At 44.2% G+C, this 23,434-nt stretch overlaps 1 protein-coding gene across 1 annotated transcript; it reads right to left on the reverse strand.

Annotated features, from left to right (window-relative positions):
• Positions 1-3,858: 3,858 nt before the first annotated feature.
• Positions 3,859-9,122, reverse strand: sox4a (SRY-box transcription factor 4a). Its single transcript, XM_032535214.1, has 2 exons — positions 8,839-9,122; positions 3,859-6,985 (listed from the first exon to the last, which is right to left on the reverse strand). Exon 2 carries the CDS (start codon positions 6,958-6,960, stop codon positions 5,845-5,847), a length of 1,116 nt encoding a protein of 371 aa, XP_032391105.1. The 5' UTR covers positions 6,961-6,985; positions 8,839-9,122; the 3' UTR covers positions 3,859-5,844.
• Positions 9,123-23,434: the final 14,312 nt, after the last annotated feature.

Here is a 23,434-nt window from a genome sequence, read left to right on the forward strand (position 1 = left end):
GATTGACAGTGTTACCCGCCAATTGCAAAATTCACCCTCATACGGCGGGTGGGCGGGTTCAAATTTCATGCCCTGTTCTCTACACTTGGCAAAGACCCGTTGGCGGGCCGGTTCTGGCCCACAGGCCACATGTTTGACAAGCCTGACTTAGAGAAACAGAGTGTCACACTGGATCTGTATGGGTATAAGTGATTTACAAAAAGGACAAAAAGTGCAATATTTATATAAAGTCAGCCAATAATATAATCCAAGATCAGTAAGACACGTCATGCCATTCTCACTCCCAACTCGTCAACATACTGAGACCTGGTCAGTGGCCCTCAGTGTCAGTAAGGGACACACAGGGCACTAAGGGACGTACATGGCAGAGCATCATCTCAACCACACCGCTGTAAAATGACCGACAATGGTAAAAAGTAGTATTAAAGACAGGAAGTCTGCATGAGGAGCTAGGTTTGGGTGGCCGATGGTGACCCAGGAGACTGGGGTTTGTGTCCCATTCATGTCCCTTACGTCCCTTAGACTAGGCTACATGTAGGCTACATTTTTAACCCCACCCACGACCTTTTCTTAAATGTTGCAGTGCTGATGATTTGCCCATTTGTTTCAGTCCAAATTTTATCTCCTGATGGAGGTTTAATGGGAGCACTGTCCTGTTTATCCAGCCAGCAGCCCTGGGGCAAAGATGTCCTATGCCCCCACCCCCTCCCCACCCCACACCCCCTGTATTGCCTGACACTTAACCCTGCGTTAACTGTCCACTGGATTGGATTGTGCTGTAATGCACATTGTGCATCCATCCCCACCCATCAGTTAGGATTTTGCTCAATGTACAACTGTTAGGCTATTACAGAAAAAAAACACCTGGACATACAGTAAATAAATGATGCACACACACACATAGATGTAGGCTACTGATGTGGACACACACACACACACACACACACACACACACACACACAGATTTCCAGACAGCTGTCCAGCCCTTGCTGTGCTGAAACTATCCTCAGGCACAGCAAAAAGCATTTAATCGTCTCAATGATGAACTGAAGAAAAGTTTACATTTTCATTTTTGTCTGCTGTTGTTGATGCGTGGCTGACACAAGTTACCTTTAACGTCCAGATTTAGCATCAGACATGCTCGGATCTCCTACAAACCACCTTACAGCACATTTCACACAACAATAAGAGCTCGCGGTCTCTGCTGAACTTCAGCCAGAGAAACTTTTATTTTAAGATGACTCCTTCTCCATATATAAAAATAAGAAACTTTGGCACCACGGAGAATAAACAGCGTTTGGACACATAGCTTTAACATAAAAGTATCATAGCGCGTTATTAATTAATAGTAGAGAGATGGTTACCTGTCAAAGTCCTGCTTTCTTCCAAGTCTGGATTCCACCTTCCCGAAGTTGACGCATTAACATCCCGAGTTGAACTTCCCTTCCCTTTGACTCTCCACTCACACCGCTGACACATGCCTCGCCATTAAAACTTTATTCTCACTCCTCAAACTTGTTATCTCCACACTTCTATCGGATGAACTATAACTATCTTTGTATTTTATCCGACCCTCCGAGCTGCAACGACGCCAGGTCAAGTGAAATCAATGAAACAAAGTTGGGCTGCGTGCCATGATGACAGCGGTGTTTGTATATTTCTTTGTCTGTGCATGCCTTATGACTTCATGTCCCGCCTTCAACTTCTCCAGCATCGTGCAGAAAGCCACTATAAAGCACTATAAAGCTCTTATATTCTCCCTGCAGGGACTGTGAGTGCGCCTGTGGTGTCCAAATGCAATTTTATGTGGGTTAAATTGTATTTTTATCTCCTCTACTATCAATATTACATTCTATATAATTCCCATATGGACTTAAAGTGTGTCTGCTCAGCAGCTCTCACTTTAGCCTATGGCATGCTTGTCTAATGTGTTATCACTGGGATGCTTGTGTAGTAACAGAAATATAACATTCCTTCCACTCACAGTGTGGAAATACACTATAACACAGGCCATTATAATTCTACAGTTTAAGATGGAAATCTCACGGCAGATGTATATAGTACACATAGTGTGGCAATAGCAATATATGGTCATGCAGTTTCATTTAGCACAATACAATTCCTATTGTGGAACATGGTGGTGAAATATTCAAATTTGTAGAATGTAAAAAGTACCAATGGCAATCTTAAAAATACTCCAGAACCAAAACAAGTAAAGGTCCTGCATTTAAAATCAGATCCAAGTAAAGAACATAAGTCTGATCATAAAAATGTACATAGTATCACAAGTTCTGCAGAAACAATGGCCCCTGGGACTGAAATATTACAAAAGATGATATTTAATACAGCTGCAGATGAGCTGTTGCTAGTTTTAACTAGCAACAACTTATCTGGACTCAAGTAAAGTCCAAGTACCTCAACAATGTACTAAAGTGAATTTACTTAATTAATTGCATCGCTGCTGAAGCCAAACACACAATTTGTGGATTTCTTTTTGTTAAGGCAAACGGACTTTAAGAGACAAATCCAGTTGGAGTTTTGATACGTTTGAAATTAATTTCATATCAAACAACCCTATGACAGTTTTGGGGCTGCAAATAGCTAAATTCTGCTACAAAGTAAAAAAAAAACTTTAACTGTACTCACACACTAACACAGGAAACACATTCTCGATCAGCCACGAGGGTCAAGTGCACATTTCCTCTCATGAATGCATCTACACTCATGGCCGTGTCCTAATGTGGGTCAGTGTGTGTGTGTGTGTGTGTGTGTGTGTGCAGAGCATCAATATCTTTTTATCTCCCAGTATCCAGCCAAGTCTGGAGGTGATTGGACTTTTTTTTCTTTTTTCTTTTTCTAAAACAGGGACAGCTCAAACATTATTTTGTGTGATTTCGAGCTGATTGCAGACATCTGGGGGCCGGCGTCTCGTCTTTGGGATGGTGTGTGTAATGACCATGCCTTATCTTTCTCATTACCTAGCCCGACATGTCAGAGGAAAGCTGGGGACGACCCCGCTCTCCTGACAGAGAGAGAGAGAGATGGAAATAATTACCAATGTCTCTTGTGGAATAGGGCGTAAATTGATACACACTAAATGCTGTACCTTAGGGGTCTCTCTCTCTCTTTTTTGTCTTTCCTTCTCCTCAGATGCACTAGACAAATGAATGCATCCAGAAAGAATTAATTGGATTTGGGAGCAGTCTCCTGCACGATCCACCAGGACAGACAAACACCCCCCTCCCCCCCCCCACCTTCTCCCATTGGCACACTCACCCACAGACAGACAGACAAACACACGCCCCCTCCTCCTCCTCCTCCTCCTTTTATTCCAGTCATGCCTTACAGAAATGTCTGACGCCCCCCACCTACCCCCATCCTGATAGATCAGCCCCCCCCCCCCCCCCCCACAGACCCACACACACACACACAGCGGATTGCAGCCTCTCTCTTGGATACAGTGTTACCATGGCAGCCACGTTTTCTGCACGTGTAGAATCAGACGGAGTAAGAGAGGGAGAAAGAGGCCCCTCCTATCGATTCACTCTGACTGGCTATTGATTCACAGTCTGCAGCTGCACTACAGCAAAAACACATATTCACGTGCACGCATGCACTGAGCGTAACCATCCCACAGCAGGTTGGATCTTCTGAATACGGCGTGGCTGTGGAATGTGATAACGAAGGCTCACCTTTTCTTGAGCATGCTTTCACCTTTGGAAAGGGCCTTCACTATGTGTTACTGCTCCAGTTATCTTTAGTTATTATTGACATTGCTATGCAACTGGGGATGCCTGCTTGCTTTAACTCTTTTGAAAGAGCCAGATGATAAAAGGAACACAATAAAGAAACACTTTGTACTTTTCAGTTCCAGCTGATTTTATTTCCTTCTTGGAAGAAAAGAAAAACAAATTAAAAAAAAGAACCGACAATCTGTACAGAGGTCTGAGAGGCAGTGATTGACCCAAACATTGGCTGGTTTTTGAGCTATAAACATCAAATGATATTGGCATGATTGGACAAAACATGATCATACACAGCATATTGCACAAATGAAAAAAGAAAAAGGACGATAGAAAAGATGTCTCAAAGGTAAAAAAGAAAAGAAAAAAAGAAACTCCTGGACCACAATCATCTTTTAACAGAGGGATGTCAAAGATGGCTGTCCGAGTGCCTGTCGTTGATCATCATCATACATAAAACACACAATCTTTGCTTATTGTACAGTCAGTTTACATAAATATCTTCATGTTATTATTCTTTTAAAAATCTTAAACACAACAGCTATAGCTACATATACCTGAATCTGAAATACAAATGCTATTTGCCATGCCATAATATAGGAAAACAATTAGCCTGCTATACTTAGCCAACAGGTACAGAAAGGTTAAATACTATTTTTTGATGCAATTTGCGCAAAAACAGATGAAGCACTTCATACATCTCCCTCCCTCCGAAGTCTAGGCAAAGTGGAATGAGTGTGAAATTCCATCCAGTGGTTCAAATAAAACTTATCTTGATAAGAAAAAAAGCACACAGAGGTATTAGCTCTATCCAAACAGTGACTCTCTGGGATCTTTCACTCAGTTACCTCAGGTCTATGTGTACTGGAAACAGCCACCACTTAGACTGGGAGCCTCAGTGGTGCTTTGTTTACTTGGCTGGTGAAACTGGAGTCACTGTGCCATTAAGAAGCATGTGGGTAAATACTGTAAACACTGTGTGAGGTCAGATTGTGCCAAACAAACTCCCCTCTGCACTGCTAAACACCAATGTAGACCCAAACAACAATGTTGTAGGCTACCCACTCGCTGGAAACCTCAGTTTTCTATAGATTTTTGTACAAAAATACAAGTAGAAAATCATGACACACTCAAATCTCCTTAAAAGTGAGAGAAGTCAGACATTTTAAATAAGATACACTTCTAGCCCTTCCACGCTGGATACAGACAGGTGTATGTGCACAAACACAAACGAGACCTGTACGAGAACAATACTTCTATGTATAAAAAAGTTTGGCCGGTATAAATACATCAATATAAAAAACGTCATCTGACACAGAGGAACTACAAAGTTGAAGCACTAGGCAGAAAAAGGATGCGCATTGGGGAACATTGGTCCTGAATTGTGCACTGAGTGTTTAAAAAGGTTCAGAAAAGGGCTTCTGAAGTTTTGAGTCTGTCTTTGTTGTAATAGTCCTGCCGTTGAAAGAGAAGCTGGTGATAGTGAATTGTCCTATGGTCACACAAAATTGCGTAATTACGCAGCAATGAACATTTGTACGCATTTAACAACAACAAAATCCTCCTTATCTCGGAGGGCATGCGTGTTGATATTGAAACTATTTTGAGTTCGGAAAAAGAAATACACCTGAATTGCAACTTGATGGTCAATGTGAATTGGCTATATCTTTAACAAAACCCAACATGACAAGCTGTCCAGTAAATGTCCCTTTTTTCCGACCCAAAATAACATTAAGATTCAAAGTTCGGTCTCAGTCCTCATCCTCTGCGGATGGGTTTGAACATTTGAGCTGAAGTCCGTGTGTTTCACTGCTCTCTGCTTACATTCACTCCTCCTCTGTGTCCAAATGCAAACTAAGCATTTCCCCCGTCTGCGCGTTCTCGTCAAGCGCACGGAGCGCTGTCCAAGTCTGTGAGCGGCGCGTACCTGGGCTTCAACGCGCACACAGGCCACCTTTTCTTTCCTGTTTTCACTCTCCCTTATTTAGTGAAATAATGGCGGAAATATTCTGGTCTGGAGGCACGCGCCTGTCTGGGGGTGGGGGGTTAAAGAGTTCAAAACGTGAGGGGACGTTGCGGCTCCTCTCCACCGTGGTCCTTCTCAGTAGGTGAACACCAGGTTGGAGATGGTGGATTCCAGCCAGTCTCCTGAGATCATCTCGCTGACCTCCGGGGTGCAGTAGTCGGGGAAGTCGAAGTGAGATCCCGCCCCGCACTCCCCGAAGCTCCAGTCCAAGTCCCGGTCAAGCTCCGCGTCGGAAAAGCCCATGCCGCCCAGGGACATGCTCTCAAACCCGGGGCTCGGGTTTAGCTCCAGCCGCTCGTCTTCAAACTCTTCATCTGATGATGAGGATGACACGGAGGAGGAAGAGTGAGAGGCTGATGGTGTTGGAGAGGAGGCGCGCGCGTACCTGAGGCGCGCGGTGTGCGAGGACTCGCTGGCCGCCGGGCTCTGCTCCTCGTACAGGCTGAGCGGGTCGCTGGAGTCCGCCGAGCTGCTCAGTGTGGGACTGGCCGGGACTCCCACGGAGGGAGGCCCGCTCTCCAGGCTGCCTGCCCCGCCAAACATGTGGCCACGCCTCGCCTCTCCGGTGCGTTTTTCCGGGATCTGTCTTGCCCCAGACACTGACCTGGATTTGAAGAGCGCCTGGTGGTCACCGGGAGAGGCGTAGTCCTGCCCCGGAGCGCTCTTCATGCCCCCCTGTTTGTGCGTCCTGCTCACTCCTTTGGACGCGGGGCTTCTTTTCACACCGACTTTGGCGCTGCGCTCCCCGCTCTTCTCCCCGCGGTCCGCCTGCTTACTCGTTCCGCTTCCCGACTTTGCCTTCTTCCTGGGCCGGTACTTGTAGTCTGGGTAGTCGGCCATGTGTTTAAGTCTGAGCCGCTCCGCCTCACGGATGAACGGGATCTTGTCTGTGTCTTTCAGCAGCTTCCATCGCTTCCCCAGACGCTTGGAGATCTCCGCGTTGTGCATGTCCGGTGACTGCTCCATAATCTTCCTCCTCTCGATCTGGGACCAGACCATGAACGCGTTCATAGGTCTCTTGATGTGCCCCGTTGGAGTTTTGCACCACGCCAGGTCGCTCCGCACCCCGGAGGAAGGGGACTCGGGGGTCGGAGAAACATCCATCTCCAAGTCCATTTCTCCCGTGTCCGTGGAGTCTCCGCCGGGAGAGTGAGCGTGGGCGCTCTCTGTCTGGCTCATGTGCTGCACCATCCTGTCCTCCGAGTGTCTGGAAACACTGTTCAGTGCTTTGACAAAGTTCAAGTGCGCAGAAATGCCTATTAACACAAACAACAATTCCTTTGCTCTTATTTTAGGCGCTTAAAAACCACACCACTGGTGAATACAGGTCTAAAAAGTTCAACCAAGCTTCTTCTTTTCAGTTCAGCCCGTTTTGGAGACGCCTTGTCTCTCAAAAAAAAAGAATAAATCCCGAAACTATTTAACAGCAACTTTCAACTGCCTGTGCGGCTGAAAACGCGCCCTGAAAGCCTCAAAACGAGCCGCTGTGGGCAACAGTAGTGCAAGTCCCTTATGTGAACCTGGCTGTCTGCAGCGCAGCTTGTCTGTGCGGTTGAGGAACCATGTGGTTGAATGGAGCAGCTGCGCTTTCTCATAGTCTCCCTGTTTCCTGAGCGCTCTGTAATATTACTGTAAACACAACAACGAGAACCTCGCCGCTTTATACCCGCATCGCGAGATATACAAGCCAATCGGCGTGTGTCTCCATCCTGATTTTGGAGTCGAGCCACTCCCACTGGCCTCCTATTGGCTGAATAAAAAAACTGGTAATAATAATAATAATGTGCAATGAGGATCGGTGTGTCTGACCTCATTCCTGTTAGACTCCACTGGAGGAAAGACGAACTTGGTGTGTGTGTGTGTGTGTGTGTGTATGCGTGTGTGTGTTTGTGTGTGTGTGTGTGTGTGTCTAAGGAGCAGTGTCCTTTCCCCTGGTGCAAGGGGGAAGCTTGCAAGGATATACTTAGAACTTCATTACTTTAATATGGGTGTGGTATTGACTAAATTTAGATTATGCATAATAGGGGGACAAGGAAATGCTGAGAAAACAAATGCAGCCACACCACGTTGTGTTAGTCAGCCTGCGGTGTGGTGAGCAAGAATACAGCATGTAGCGGACAGTAAACCCACCCAAACATAGCTCATCCAACCTGTTATTTACAGATTATTACAACACCAACTCACTTACATCACAGCAGGAAGCATGATGCAAGTGAGGTGATGGGTATTCTTTACACTCTAGTGCAATAAGGTAAACCAGAAACCTGAACACCAGTAATTAGGGAATATTACAAAAGTGTGTGTTATGTATCAGGGCCACACAGAAATAACAAAGTCACTCCACAACAGCTTCCTGCTCTACAATGCACAGATTCCTCCTCCTTCACAGCCCCATTATGTTAACATGTCCATGTCATGTAGGATCACATTACAGCCGGTGTCGCTAGATGTCAGGCTAGAGCCAAAGGGAGCTGATGATGTGTACATTGTGTACGTGTGCATGTGTGTTAACACGCACAGCAGATTTATCTCCATCCTGTAATCGGCTGCATTGAGCTACCATCATTAAATCATGCAGGTGATGTCATCCTCTGAAGGCTCCCCTTGATCCTGCATCTAAAATGAACTGACTGACTAAAGTGGGGATTAATAAACAAAGTGGCCTTCAGTAAGTCACCAAAATAAATCAGACACCAACAGAGGAATAGAAAATATAAATAAAATCTATTTATCATGTCTGATTAGATTCTCACATCCTCTAACCTAGCATCAGTTATGCATTTATGATGCCTCTTCTTAATTTATGACACGATCTATGTCATGCAGGATAAAAAAAAGCCATAAACTCTTTAAAATTTCACAACCCGAGCCCTTTACCACCCTCGGTGCTTACATAAATCAAACACATAAATAATAATGAGCTCCTTCATCAGTCTACATCTTTAGCTGTCCCAATTACAAGTGTACACCTGCCACTGGATTAGTTTGCTATCTCTGTCTGCATGCACACACACATGCACGCTCGCACGCACGCGCGCAGAGCTGTTTGAACAGGTGTAGCAGGTATACCTGTATTCTTATCTGATTTGTGAGAAGCAGCTGTCAGGTAGCTTTCCACTCTGTCAACGGCAGATGAAGGGCTCTGGCAGCGCCGGGACGCCGAGGCCCCATCACGCTGGCCTATCGCTTTGTCATCTTCAGAGTTGCCGTGTGTTTACCCCAAATACACCGGCGCTTTGTCTCAGCTCTGTTGATGCCTAAAGGTATAGTGTCATTATGAGAGAGTGCTGTGGGAGACTGGGGCTCTTACAGCGACTTCTTCAAAGGATGTGTGTATGTGTGGGTGTGTGTGTGTGTATGTGTGTGTGCACGGTGCAAGCTAGAGTTAAGACTGGTGTAGGTTTTGTGAGGATGATGTGTTGATGTTGATATTTCTGGGTTGGACTTTGAATATTTGTGTGAATAAAAACAAATCTAAAAATACATGGGTTCTCCTTGGTTTTTGCCAGAATTGTATTATCATAGTGGGAAACGTGTGAAACAGCATGTTGCTAACCTTGGGACATTATTCACATTTTAGAGGGTTTAAAAGATAACACCATAACCATTTACTACAGATGCAGCGAGGTAGCAACCGTTACTATTTCAGATTTGACTGACTCTGGGTTTAATATCCAATTTTTAATAAATCATATACATTAACCCGATGATTCAGGCTAACCCTTGAGCAAACTGCAGACTATATGAGCATACAGCATGGGACTGTGTGTGTGTGTGTGTGTGTGTGTGTGTGTGTGTGTGTGTGTCTACGTGGGCCTCCTCGCAGGGAGTTGGGTTTATTATGACCAAGGCTGAAAAAAAAAGTCAGTCGTCACAGTGTTTCGTAAAAAGCGTGGGGTGAAATTAAGAGTCTGATAGAACACAGCAAAGACATGGAAATGGAAGACATAGGCAGTGTGTATTGATGAGAAAGTGTGTGTGTGTGTGTGTGTGTGTGTGTGTGTGTGTGTGTGAGTGTGTCTGCAGTCAAACAGAGCTACTCATTACCATGTACTTGCCTTTTTCAGCTGCCTAGGAATGACGTGCCACTTTGACCTGCTTGCTCGTCATCCAGGGGTCAGACACAATGAGGCCTTTGTGTGTGTGTCTGTGTGTGTGTGTGTGTGTGTGTGTATGTGTGTGTGTGCGTGTGTGTGTGTGTGTGTGTGTGTCCAGCCCTAACTGAATTGGAGCTTTTCCAGGGATTGAAAGTTTGAAAAATCAGTGGGAAGTCCCCTCCACCCCACCCCCCCCTGCAGTCAAACAGAAAAACTGAGGACTAAGCACTGATTTGCATACACACACACACACACACTCCCTTCTCTTTCTCTCTGAGTGTGACTCATCTAAAGGCAGTTTGTATTCTCTGTGCTTGTGTGGAAGTGGCAGACAGTGCAGGTGGCCATTACAACATATCACCCACCTACAGCTGTCAGTCCTTATTACTCAACGACTCCAACACAGTCAGTTATGCAGCATACAATACCCCATAATACCTTGTATCCTTCTGTGTTTCTTCCTTAATATTGACAATCAGATAAAATAAATGACAAAATGACAGGAACACCTCACAATATAGGGGAATCCAATGTAATACGCCTGAAATAAGAACTGTTGGTTCACCTCTATAGTAGTTTTTGAGGCCTTCATTTGTAGTGTATTGGATTACATTATATTGTACAGCTGTACCTCCCGAATACCCGCTCTTCTTCTTCTACTTCCTTTGTAACGTTTGATAATTGAGCCTATGTAAAGACATGCAGAGACAGAAAAGGTTGTCAAGAGAAGCAATTCTCTAGTTTCTCTTTTCATCGCAATGTCCTTCCTTCCATCACATTTCAAAATCCTGAGGAAGAGCGAGTGAGCATCACGTGGATGCTAAGACAAGAAAAAGAGAGCGCACTTAACGTCGCAACATGAAAAAAAACAGAGGCGAAATAAAGAGTGATTTCGAAGCTGGACGGAAAAAGGAAAGAGCAAATTAAAAAAAAAGTGTTACTGAGAAGAGAGAGTGATTTGGGAGTCCTCGCTTTCTTATTGGCGATCCTCTCCATCGCTGATGTAATCCAGAGGATTCGGTCAAGGTGGAAAAAAAACAACGGGAGTCAGAGGAGCGGAAAGTGATGAAAGAATGAGCGCAAGATGGAGGTTTGGCCAGGCCGGCGACGCCACGCCCCGGGAACTCTCAACATCCCGTTCCCTCGACAGCGATGACGAGGCAGGCCAGATGATTGCTGTGTCAAGGCAATGCATACACACACACACACACACACACACACACACACACAAATGCATAAACACACAAACTCCCGGCAAGACAGAGCCAGCTAAGTACCAGTGTACCACTGCAAGACCCAGACAGCGTGGAGCATAGACACTCTCTCTCTCTCACACACACACACACACACCCACACACACACACACACACACACGCCAAACTCACTCACAAACGTACACATACTTGCTTACACACACTCAGGCACTCTCACAGCTGCACTCTACCACACTCAGACTCTCTGATACAACGATCGTTTTTGGGGGGGGCATTGTCTAAAAGCCAGAGGAGTGAGAAGGAGCGGAGAACAAGAGCAGAAGAGGAGAGGGGAAAGGAAAGGAGAGAGATAAGGAGATACAGAAGTCGTCAACAGAGCTTTTCGCTCTTTTGCAAAAGTCGTCTTCCTCGCACTCGTTGGTTTCCATCAAAAGGGCATTCGACATACGAAGACTGGAGGACGGACACTTTCCATAATCAGAAGTCCGGGGAGAGGACGTCTCTCAGACCTGGATCCGTTTGCAGCAGCACAGGAATGGATGTTCTGCGAAAGAAGATATAAATGACAGTTTATTTACGTCTATTCTTTTGGATAGGAAGTCGCCATCAGAGTTTGGAGTTTTCTGCGTCGCTGTGGTCTTTTGCTGCAGCCACGGAAGAATCGGGTCTGGGAAAGAGACAGAAAGCATCATGATGAAGTTAGCCGGCGAGTGCAAAAAGAGGCACACAGAGTATGGAGAGCAACGCGAAGACGACATTGCATGAAAATGTTCCCCCCAAAAAAACTCTGCATATCGCCGAGGACAGATAGACAACTGCAACGCCTATTTCCCCTCCGTCTCCATTTGTACCTCTGCTCTGCCTCTCCCTATATATACATCTATGTTTGGACCCACATGCAAACAACATACGCTGACTAAGCTTTCGATAATACACAGACACCTCGTATCACCCCACCGCCTTTTTTTCACTCTGTCTCCCTCCTCCCTCCTCCCTCCTCCTCCTCTGTTGCAGGCACATCCTCCTCCAGGCAGGTCAGGTCAGGCGGCTGGTTGTGTCCTTAAGTAGCCCAGGAAGCGGTGTCCTCAGCTGGGGCGCGGCAGCAGAGGTCGACGGGGACCAGGCGTGGAGCTCGGAGGCTCTCTGCAGTTCCAGACAGGCTCCAGACGCACTGACCTACATCAGTCTCAGTCAGACTGGGAGAGAGATGGAGAGAGAGAGGGATGAGGCGGGGGTTGGGGGGTGCAGAGAGAGAGAGAGAGAGAGAGAGAGAGAGAGAGTGCCGGAGAGGATGATTGAGAGACTGGTAAGCAGGCGAACGGGCGGAGAGGCTCGGCTTTGAAAATATCAACATTTGTCAAAATAAAGTGAAGATGGTGGCAGGATGCAAAGGGGAGGGGGGGGGGAGGGAGAAGAGAAGAGGGGGAGGATTCAAATAAACTCTCAACCATCCTTTCACACCAACAACGCTTAAAAATCCCCTTTTTGTCGTCGTCATTTGCTAATCTGTATCCTCGCTTCACTTTTTCCCTGTTGTCTCTCTTCCCCCCCCGTGCATCCCCCCCCCCCCTTCCCCCCTCCCTCCATCTCTCTTTCTCTGTCTGTTTAGCTTGATTTTCATCATATACTATCCGAAACGTCTCTCACTGTGGGAGGATTAGTCCATCTCTGGCTGCCTGCTTATCTGTCTGCTCTGGCTTTCGGCTGCAGAGGGAAAAAGGAGGAGGAGAGGAGGTAGTGGAGGAGGAGGTGTGTGTGCGTGGAGGGGAGGGTTTGGCATCTCTTCCTCAGTTGTTGTGGCTGCATTGGCTCGACTCAGCTTATTGCAAGTGTGTGTTTTTCAGGAGAGGAGCAGCAGAGGCTCTGCAGTGCGGCAGGACTAGAGACAGAATATTTTGTACTTCAGGCAGGTGTGGATATGTGTAGCAATTCGGTGTGCATCCCTTTCCACGCTTAGGCTGATTGTGTCTGTCGCTGCAATGCTCCGGGGGTGTGTGTCCGACTGGCTATGTGTGATCATTACTCCCCAGTGCAGGTATCGTCACTAAACACGGATCAATACCAATACCGAGGCAGATAGATGAGGCTAACGTTAGCGTGGCTCCCACGGGACCCCCTGTGGCAGTAGCAGTCGGTCTCTAAAGCAACATACCTCAGTCACACTAACAATGTCTTTATCCTGAGGTGAACATCTAAAGACCCTAGGGAGCTAGGGAAAAAAAGACAAGTATATTAGAAGGTGCAGTAAAATCCAGCTGGGTCAGTGGATCCTGGTAAGGTCAGTGACTTACAAAGAGATTTGAAAAATTGAAGCTGGTGCAAGTTTTTAAAAGGTTAGTTTGGTTTTCTTTTCTAAAGCCTTTGTGATTTATTGGGAGCTCTCAGTATTTGCAGTTCATCTATGAAGGACTAGCCCCTGTGTTATGGCTGTGGACGTATAAGAAGAATTGGCTCGCTAAGATTGAAGAGATCAGAGGCAATCAAACAAAACACTGGTTGAGAAAATCCTCCATCGGAACGTCTACACAGTTTCCTCTAACACACAAGAAAGCCCTAAAATAGCATTTGTTCAACAAAAATCACTCATACTGGCCAAATAAAAGGCAGTTTGTTGCCATAATCAGTCCTAATGTCCTATTTTTCTTAGTGAAGAAACTCTGTACACACACAGAAATGTAAAAATGACACATTGTGGTTTTACAAGGAGGTGAAAGGTGAGGTTGCCAGGTCATCAGCGAAGTACATACAGTCCTCATAAAACCACTACTTGTCATTTACATATTTCTGTTTGTGCCCGGATTGAACAAAAGAGAAAAAAAGTGTTGACGGTGACCTTTAGAAGTGCTGGTAGCCTTATTTCTCAACTTGAGATGCAGCCAGTATAGCTGTTTCCTCCGTTTCCCGTCCTTATGCTAAGCTAAGCTAATCACCTCTTGGCTCAAGTGTCAACGTAGAGCACAGACTTAAGAGATGCATCGATCTTCTCGTCTAACTCTTGGTAAGAAAGCGAATGAGTCCAACAATTCCTTCTAAAGTTACACTCACATTTTTCTTACCCCACGGTCACAACAGCACTTGTAAAAAGGGAGATTTTGGTCTCAAACTGACATATACCAATGGAATCGCCACAGTCTTGTGGATTTGCTCAAAGAGGCAATTTAAATGCTTGCAGGGTGTTTAACTTTGGTAAACTTTGACACACAAATTTGCACTCTGACTGCTAGCCAAGGCGTTCTTCGCGATGCTGACCCTGGAGGGAACTGAAGAGAACAAAATGGATGTTGGAGACAGCAGCGCACCACAATCTCAACAGGAGTGTCAAGCTTATATTAAAGCTACCACGGACAAAATGTCCTATACATTCAATTCACTTCAATTTCATTTATAGTATCAATTCATAACAGCAGTTATCTCGAGCAACTTTACAGATAGAGTAGGTCTAGATCACACTCTATATTTTACAAGGACCCAACAGTTGTAGTTCTAGTTCTAGTAGTTCCCTGACTACTACAGTTTGATAACTAAAAGTTAACTAACAACTGAGAACACTCCATCTGTTCATAAGAGCCCGTCAAAAGCTCTAGCACAAGCAAATAAGTTCCTTTTCTTATCCATTTTTGCCAAACAACACAAACCATAACCAACTGTAGCCCCTGCTCAATCTGCAAGTAGTGACTACGTCACCAAGCTCCCAGAACTAGCCATTTTGTGAGAAAGCACACACACATTTTGCTGTGCCACAAGCCCTTACAGATTCGACACCATTTCAAGAAAATGGAGGGTTTGAAGGGCTGCTGGCAACTACTTTTTAAGGGGAAAAAAACTGATTTAAAAAAGGAATGACTTGTTTGAATTACTAAGTGACAGCATGCAACCTCAATCCACTCAAAACCAAACCCTATAGCAATTTCTTTTGGGATGGATTGAAAGAACCGTCGGTAAATTCCACATGAAATGTAAACCATCCACTTAAATCACAGCAACCGAGAGCAGCTTAAAAAACAGCATCGGCCCATACTGCAGCTTATTGGTATGTACTGTATGTATCCAGGATGGTGAGGCGTGTGTTCCACATTTCACATGGCACACTCCCTGCCGCCTGATTATGGAGGAAACTCGGGGCTGCTGCAGCCAAGTTTCAAAGTCAGTCCAGATAGAGACAGATAGAGATGTCACTGTGTAGATCTATTTCACATTACTGCTTGAAAGGGAAGTTATCAGGTCCAGATGCAAAGAAAAGTGGGTCACCACAATAACATGTGCCAGACCCTATACTTCCCCATACAGTATGTACAGGGACCTACTGCTTACACTAGTGTACATATGTACACTTGCCAAGTCAGACAGTTTTCTTCCTCATCTCTCAAAATAGCACAGAGTGGACTCAGTGTGTGTGTGTGTGTGTGTGTGTGTTTCTGGTTCCATCTGGCATATATCTTACATCTGCATACACATCCCTGCCTGTATGCATGGTTCCCCTACAGTAAATCTCACATTGTACCACAGGGTGTTTCACGTCTTTCAAGTTGTTCTGTTTCCCCGCAGTGTTTTTGTCTTAATGTCCTTCTCGTATGACGTCCAAACTAGTAGCTGCCTTAAACCCCCAGACCCTTTCATGCTGTGTCTCTGCCATCACAAACAACAGAAATCTGACAGCGGTTGAGGCCCACAGATCTTTTTAATGGGGAGTTTACAGGCGAACAAGCTGTTTTTTTTCACTAAGGGAGTTTAGTGTTTCTGGGCTCTACAGGTCATGAGGAATCTGTTAGGGTGGGTTGGGGGGGGGGATTTAAAATGCAAAACGCTGGAAAAGTGAACCATCGTATATCATCAGAATGGCTCAAATAGCCTATGGCAGAGTACTATTTGCGAACATAGATGTATTTAGGGCCAAGAGTGCTCAGTCAAAGCCCTCGCAGACTTTTCCAAGTATTTCCCAGTGTGACCTTTTCCTCAGAAAATGAATGCTCAAAATCAATGACACACTTTCCCCTTCATCCTGCTGCCTTCAGAATATTTTTTCTTTGCTTAACACTTTACAAGTTGTGACAAATCACGTTGCTGAAAGCGCCACGGAACAACAGCAATATCTAGATGAACCCGGATCATGTAAACACTCGGGCACAGACAAACCGACACCACTGGGCTGGCTGGGAAGGGTAATATGATTGGACTGGACAGCGAGTGTCAACCCATGGGGCAAATCAGCTGTGTTGTGATGCGTAATCGGTCGGCTGTCTAGGGAGGTGTGTGCATGTGTGTGTTTGTGTGTTTGTGTGTGTATGCGTGTGTGTGTGTGTTGTAAGCCAACAGTTAAGACATGATAAACTACTTTATTAGAGAAAATCTCAAAGTGAGAAATTGATCCAGTGACATTCTCTCATCATCCCACCCTCATTTTTGCCCCATCACACTACGATTGCTCACAGCAAAAGACAAGAAGATACCGGTGCAGAATTTGGAGTGGAGCAAATAATATTTGAGCATTTTTTACTCAAAAAAAGGAAATCACTAAGTCATTCAAGAGAAAAATGTTACAAAACATACAACTTCATAAACCCACTGAAACAGCTTGTTACTGTAAATGTCTCCCTCTGCTTTTGGCTTTTTTTTTCATAGAAAGTCTGCCTTGTAAAGCAGTCAGGGAAAGGTGGACTTTTTTCTCATTAATTGGACCACTGTGGTGTGTGAGATGCTGAAATGAAACATGAGAAAAGCAGAGGGGAGTGAGTCTGTTTGTTACACAACACAGAGTCAACGGTGTGGAGCTGTATGTACAGTAATAGCAGACTGCTGGCACACAGAGAGAACAGGTGGAATAAACGGTTTTCTGATGACAATTTAGTAATTGTGTGTGTGTGTGTGTGTGTGTGTGTGTGTGTGTGTGTGTGTGTGTGTGTGTAAAGGAGGACAAGGAGCCAAGCAGTTCACAATGGCCCAGACTGACCAGCTAATAATAATAATAATAATAATAATAATACCATAATGACACAGAGGCCACAAGGGATTCCACAAATAGAAACTTTATTGAAGGAAAGACGAGGAGGAGGAGGCAGGGAGAAAAAAAGATCAGATGAGAAATTGAAAGAAAATGGGTTGTCTGTGTTTCTCACCCACATATATGTGTGCATTCATCGCTGCAGAACAACATATTCTGGTTTTAGCCTAAATACTTTACATTTACTTAATGTTTCTGCGTGTCAGACTCCTCTTCCCAGGCTCTTTGTTGCTTTTAGAGCTCAGGCGGTCTTATCTAACCAGCTCTCCTGAGAAATCCAGAGACAGAAAGAGAGAGAGGGAAGCAGAGAGGCTGCAGACTGCAGAGAGCATGCAAGGGAAGTGGAGGAACTAAAAGTCAGATCAACATTGCTGCGAAAAACATCCATCCCAATGAGTCACGTCGTCTACCTGGAGTCTTAGAATAGTAGTGTATTCTTAGAAAAAGCAACAGTGTTGACAACAGAGCTTTTGCTTTAATGACACATTTTCTTTTTTTTTTCTCTCAAAATATCGGTGCTTGTTTGTAGAAAATTGCTTTAGGAAGGAAAACCTCTAAGCTTTCCAACAAGTGGAAGCAGGTTCATCGGTAAAATGAGCCAAGTTACTCAGAGGGGGAATTCTAGGACGTGGCAAATTTGAGTGCTTTAAAGAGGGAATTGTCATGTTTATGTGGAGTTGTTGGACACTGACCAATCAGCTCTAAGCTAACTTTCTGACTGTGTGGCTGCCAATCACAGCAGTAGCTCATTAAAAAAGGCTGCTTATGCAAAACGGTCTGGTCACACACAGGTGAGACTGGAGGCCTGGGGCAGTCCCTGTATTGTGGACTCTGAATGGATTAGAGTTAGTGTATTGGATAATGCTGGTCAGCAATGATCATTTAACATAAAATAATAGGCCTATTGGCATGCACAATAGATGGAGCTTGCCAATAGATGGAGATTGTTAATCTTCTAATCAGGGGTTGCCAACCTTTTTGTTGACCCTGTCAAATGAAGAACACTATGATGGACAGGTATGGCCTTATCACTCCCAACTCATCACATATGGACCCCTTGCTGTCCCGCTTTTAAGACAAATTAGATCTCAAACGACTGAAGGAAAGACTCATTATTACTGGATTAATGAAGATATTTTGGCAGTGTAAGACCATGTGTGTGTTGTGAGGACAGAGAATGCCCTGCTGAAATAATCAGACAACTATCACATGCAGACCGCTCTAAATGTCTGCATGTCTCTTCCTGCTCGCGCTGAGATGCACATTTATGTTAATGCCACACTACTGTACCACAGTGTTGCCTTAGCATCACATTACTGGAGCGTGATGTTCCCTGCTTCAGGGCCAAACTCTCTGACTCCCTCTGTGTGTGTGTGTGTGTGTGTGTGTGTGTGTGTGTTTGTCTGTTTCTCCAAATCTGTTTGCAAACTGCTGAGTACAAGCCAGGGAGTGAATTCACACTGGATTAGCTCTGAGTTGGCTAAACACCAGATACAAGATAACAGTGTCTGTGGGAGTAGGTGTGTAGGTAAGTGTTGTGTGTGTGTGTGTGTGTGTGTGTGTTGTGTGTTGTGTGGTGTGGTGCTGTGGTGTGGTGTGTGTGTGTGTGTGTGTGTGTGTGTGTGTGTGTGTGTGTATGTGTGGCTGACATCAGCAAGAATAGGGGTAAACACTGATAAGTCTTTTTCAGGATCTGCAGTTCTAATGGTCATGACGGTTAGATACTAACGAACAGGGCTGATGTTTACTGACCTTTACTGTGAAATCTTGTTTACAGAAAGCAAAAAAGACGGAAGGAGGGTATGAGGAAGAAAAGCGGAGGCCGGAAAGAAAGATATAAAAAAAGGTGACAGCAATGTAAAAGGAAGGAATGGGAAGTAAAGGAGAACAGCAGAAGAAAACAGAAAAGAAGGAAGAATGGATCCAAAAGGAAGGAAGAGGAAAGGAGTAGAAGAAGGAAAAGGGGAGAAAGGCCCAAAATAAAGATGGAAAGATCGCAATGGGACACAGAAAGGGAAGAAAGGGGGAGGAGGGAAGAAGAAAAGATAAGATATGTCAGAGAAAAAAAAAAGCGTAATACAGATGACTGACAGGAAAACATCAAGAAGGAAAGTAAATAATCAAGTTAAGGCAGTAAGGAAGTAGGAAAGGATGGAAGGGAGAAAAGAAGGAAAACTGGATGGAGGGAAGGACAGCAAAGGAAAGAAGGAGAAAAGAAGGCACAGGAAACAGATTCTCATTTCCTTCACATGTTTTCCCTCTTTTCTTCCACCCACTAGCCAAACCCAGAGGGAGCTCTCTTTTACCTTCCCTCCATCTTTTTCCCCCCAGAATTGAACCCATCAATATGAGGCTTCATCCCATCTTTTCTTGGGAGGGGAAGGTGAACTTATGAAGGCTCCGCCTGTTCCCCAGCCGATCGATTGATGTCAAAGTGTTTAACTCACAAAGGGCTGCCTAAACAGCTCAGCAGCACTGCGGTTTACGCACCAGGCAAATATTTTACAGGACTCATTGATGTTGCTTGTTTTACCTGAGAAATAAGATGCTAATCCCCTTGATGTGCACCAAACGGAGAGGAGGGGATCCGTGTGGGGGCGAGAGGGGCGGACCTCCTGTCTATCACCTCCACATTAGACAAACAAAGCTGTCTCTGCTTCGCCTAACAGACGAGCTGCATGAACGAAGAAGCACAATGCCATTACATCTCCTGTAAAACCTTCAGAATCTCACAAAGCCAACACATAACACAGCCAACGCAGCTGTTAGACATCCTTATCGACATATGAATTATGGCACTACTACTTGAAACAAACAAGAGCATTGCTAAGAGGATTGGCAGCCTCTCTGGCCCTTCACGCTGCATGGTACACTGTGTTACATGTGTTATTGGGTTTGCTTTATTAGAAAAAGGGCTGTCTTGCTTCATGGCTCAAGAGAAGTTTGAACGCAGTTATGGCATTAGAAACAGAGAAAACAGTCTCTGAAAGCCTGTTTCAGAGGATCAGAAGAACCAGGTCAATAGTTGCTGGCCCAAAAAAGACCTTAGATAGTACTTTCTGATGGCCCAGGAAAAATTTGGGTTTGTAAGCATACCCTGATCAGCCTGACTCCAGACCTCTGAATCCCAAAATACAATAGAGCAGAGATCTTCTGTAGGGAGGCCGCCAAATTATTGTAAAGAAATGTCTGAAACCACACATTCTCATGAACGTATGATAACGTACGAAAGTGTATGCACGCCAAAATGTGTGATATCCTACGCAATTAGGAGACCGCCAGCTGGTCACATGACGCAGGCTGGCTACGAGCCCCGTGACCCCGAGCGGCTTTGTGACGTGGGCTACAGACCTCCGTTGTATCAGCGGTAGCTGGTTGTTCAGTTACCCAAAAATAGGAGTACAGGGGACGGGTACAAAGCACTGCGAGCTGCCACTGGTTTTGGAGGACATTACGGTTCAAATTGGTCCACAAAATATGAGCGTTTTTCTGTAACGAGAGCAAAGATTAGGCACCAAAACAACTAGTTAAGATTGGGAACTAGGGAACATTTATTTTCCTGGGTGTAAGGCTTTAGTTCCCCCCAGGAAGTGAACTCCGCTCCTCAGCTTGAAAGTCCCACCCATCACCCTGACCTCCTCCCTACGCGGCCAGCCACGTTCTTATGCCGCTCTGACACAGAGCATGAATCCAAAATATTTATAAAAATTTAAAACAACATTGATGATAGGTTTATTTTCCTATAGGTATTATATACACAGTATATTATTATTATTATCATTATATTATCATTTTTATATACTGTTATTATTATTGTATATATTGCAACCATAAGGTAGCCATCCACAGATGTTAAGCTTAAGAATTTACTGTGCCATATTACAACATTACAACATGACATACATACATATATTCATATACTGTATATATATTGTTTTTGTATATTATTTTAGTTTTGGGCTTAGTATTGTATGCACTATATTGTATTGTAATATAATATAATGTATTATTATGTAATATGTAATGTATGTACAAAGGGTTTAGGCCCCCACACATTACTGTAGGCCCAGTTTAATATGCAACTTCATTTTATACAATGGGCTACATGCAGTAGGGGGTCCCTGATCTGTCTCTTTTACGGTTAAGGGGTCTTTGTCCTAAAAAACATTGAAGCCTTTGGATCACACATTGAAATAACAGTTTTATGTGTTCACACACATGGCCTTTTTCTACCTTGCTGTGAGATACACAGATCTGGCTTTTTGTGCCATTTCCACAAAATCCAGTTTGCTGTCTTCTTAAAGGTACCTTGTGGAGTTTTTGACCTCTAGTAGGTTCTTCTTTAAGTGGGTCCCAGTTGTGTTTAACTCACACATACTGTATAAAGACATATGTGCACACAGGTGATGCAAATGTGGTTTCACACTATTCCACTGATCTACATTTTAATGACAGTTGCCATCCAATGCACACGGAGTTTCAGCTTCTGCCCCCCGGGCGTAGTTTTCAATCCCTACGTATAGATCAAAAAGACACAAAAACAGTTTTTTGTCCCTGCAGCCATTACACTAACAAATACCTATATTTGGCACAGGTGTTTATTTGGTGTTTATTTATTCTTGCTTTTAGTAATATTCAGCTCACATCAACATTTAAGTATAATCTGGACCAGTGAGAACTTTTTAAACATTTTTTAAAAGTTTTGCTATTTTTTAATTTCCATTGTCTTAAGTTGAATGATGTGTGATATGTGCCTCTTTGTTTTTATGTGTGTCTGAGGACTCCTCTGCAAATAAAACCTACCTCTGGGTATTAATAAAGTAACTTGAATTTGAACAGGTGGTAATAACGCACCAAGGTATGCAGCAATGATGTCATGTCTTGACATGACAAAAACAGAGTAGCGTGATGTTGGTGAACCTCCAGAAAACAATGGCTTCTTTCATTCAATCTTTTCCAAACTTGAAGTAATTATAGTTTTCTCCAAAAAATATACCCCTGTTGTGTTAGAAATGGGGTCGCCACATCGGTAAAAGGTTTCAGTGAGTTATTCTGCAATGTTCTGGCAAATTACAAAGGACTTCAGTCGTTATTTAAGTATAACAGTCATTGGAAATGTAGTTTAAAATCTTTAGAAACACCAGCACTGTTGCTTGCCAAGGGTAGCTGACATTGTACTTGGTGTCTTTGTCACCTTCAGACACATCCACACACCCACAAAACACACACACACACACACATCTTTATGTGTGAAAGTGGGTAAAGAGAAGACTTGAGTCTCGACCAAATCCCTAAAAGCTGTCATTGACTTCAAACACAGTGGATTCTTCACAGTGGAGTGCCTCTGCTGAGCAACTGAGCACTCTGTCTTTATTTCTCTATAGGATCCTTTTCATATGGCCTCTGCAGTCCAGACCACATGCTCAATATGGTAAACCAGGGTTCTTTCAATTCATACGAAACCACCTTGGAAAATAAGTGTACTGCATACACTAAAAAAGCAAGCTTCCTTTATTGCTGAGCCAATGTCGGTGTAGTTCTATTAACGTGACTGTATACATTAGATATTGGTCTACAGAATGATCATTTATCAATTTAAAAGTGCATTAACTTTCATGAAACGTGTAATTTATGAGTGGTGTGGGATTGAGTGTATCTTTCAGTGTCAGAGTGACATGTGTGGGGTGATAATCTATTCTGTGACCCAAATTTATGTGTTGAAAGGCTGCAAAACAGCACTGCAGCCCTCCCATCCGATTTCACAGGTCATCACTGTCAGTACGATATACTGCTTGTGTGTGTGTGTGTGTGTGTGTGTATGTGTGTGTGTGTGTGTGTGTGTGTGTGTGTCTGTCTGTGTATGTGTGTGCGTATGAGGGAGAGAGTATGATAAAAAGGAATGTGTTATCCATCTTATCAAGAGGAGATGTTTTGAAGGAACGCTGTTATTAATAAATGCATGAGAGCCAACAAAAAAAAGGAACATTCTGCGGCTTTGCAAAAATGAAAAGAGAAGGAGAGAAATAAATGAAAAAATAAAAAAAAAAGCTCCTTGTTAGCAATCTCTCAGACGCTGCTTGCGCTAGGAGCTACGACATATTATCTCTGGTCAGCTTTCCTATCTATTATTCACAGAGAAACACTGGTGGCGAGATCAACAGCAGTCACTTATGATATATCCCCGAGCAACGGCATCCTCTTCAAGTGCAAAAGAGAAAGAAAACCTTAATAACCACGGATGGAGATGGTGGAGTATGGGCTGAAATACGTGTCCGCAGAAACTGACTTTGTATCATTGTTATTTTAAATTGTATTGCTAAACTTGACAAATTGCACTGAAAACCTGAATTTGAATC

The sequence above is a fragment of the Etheostoma spectabile genome, chromosome 14 (genome assembly GCF_008692095.1).
Source record: "Etheostoma spectabile isolate EspeVRDwgs_2016 chromosome 14, UIUC_Espe_1.0, whole genome shotgun sequence".
Classification (NCBI taxonomy): Eukaryota; Metazoa; Chordata; class Actinopteri; order Perciformes; family Percidae; genus Etheostoma; species Etheostoma spectabile.

What these genes read in the sequence shown, in the direction of transcription:
- sox4a (XM_032535214.1), bottom strand. Translation starts at nt 6,960, where the DNA reads ATGGTGCAGCACATGAGCCAGACAGAGAGCGCCCACGCTCACTCTCCC.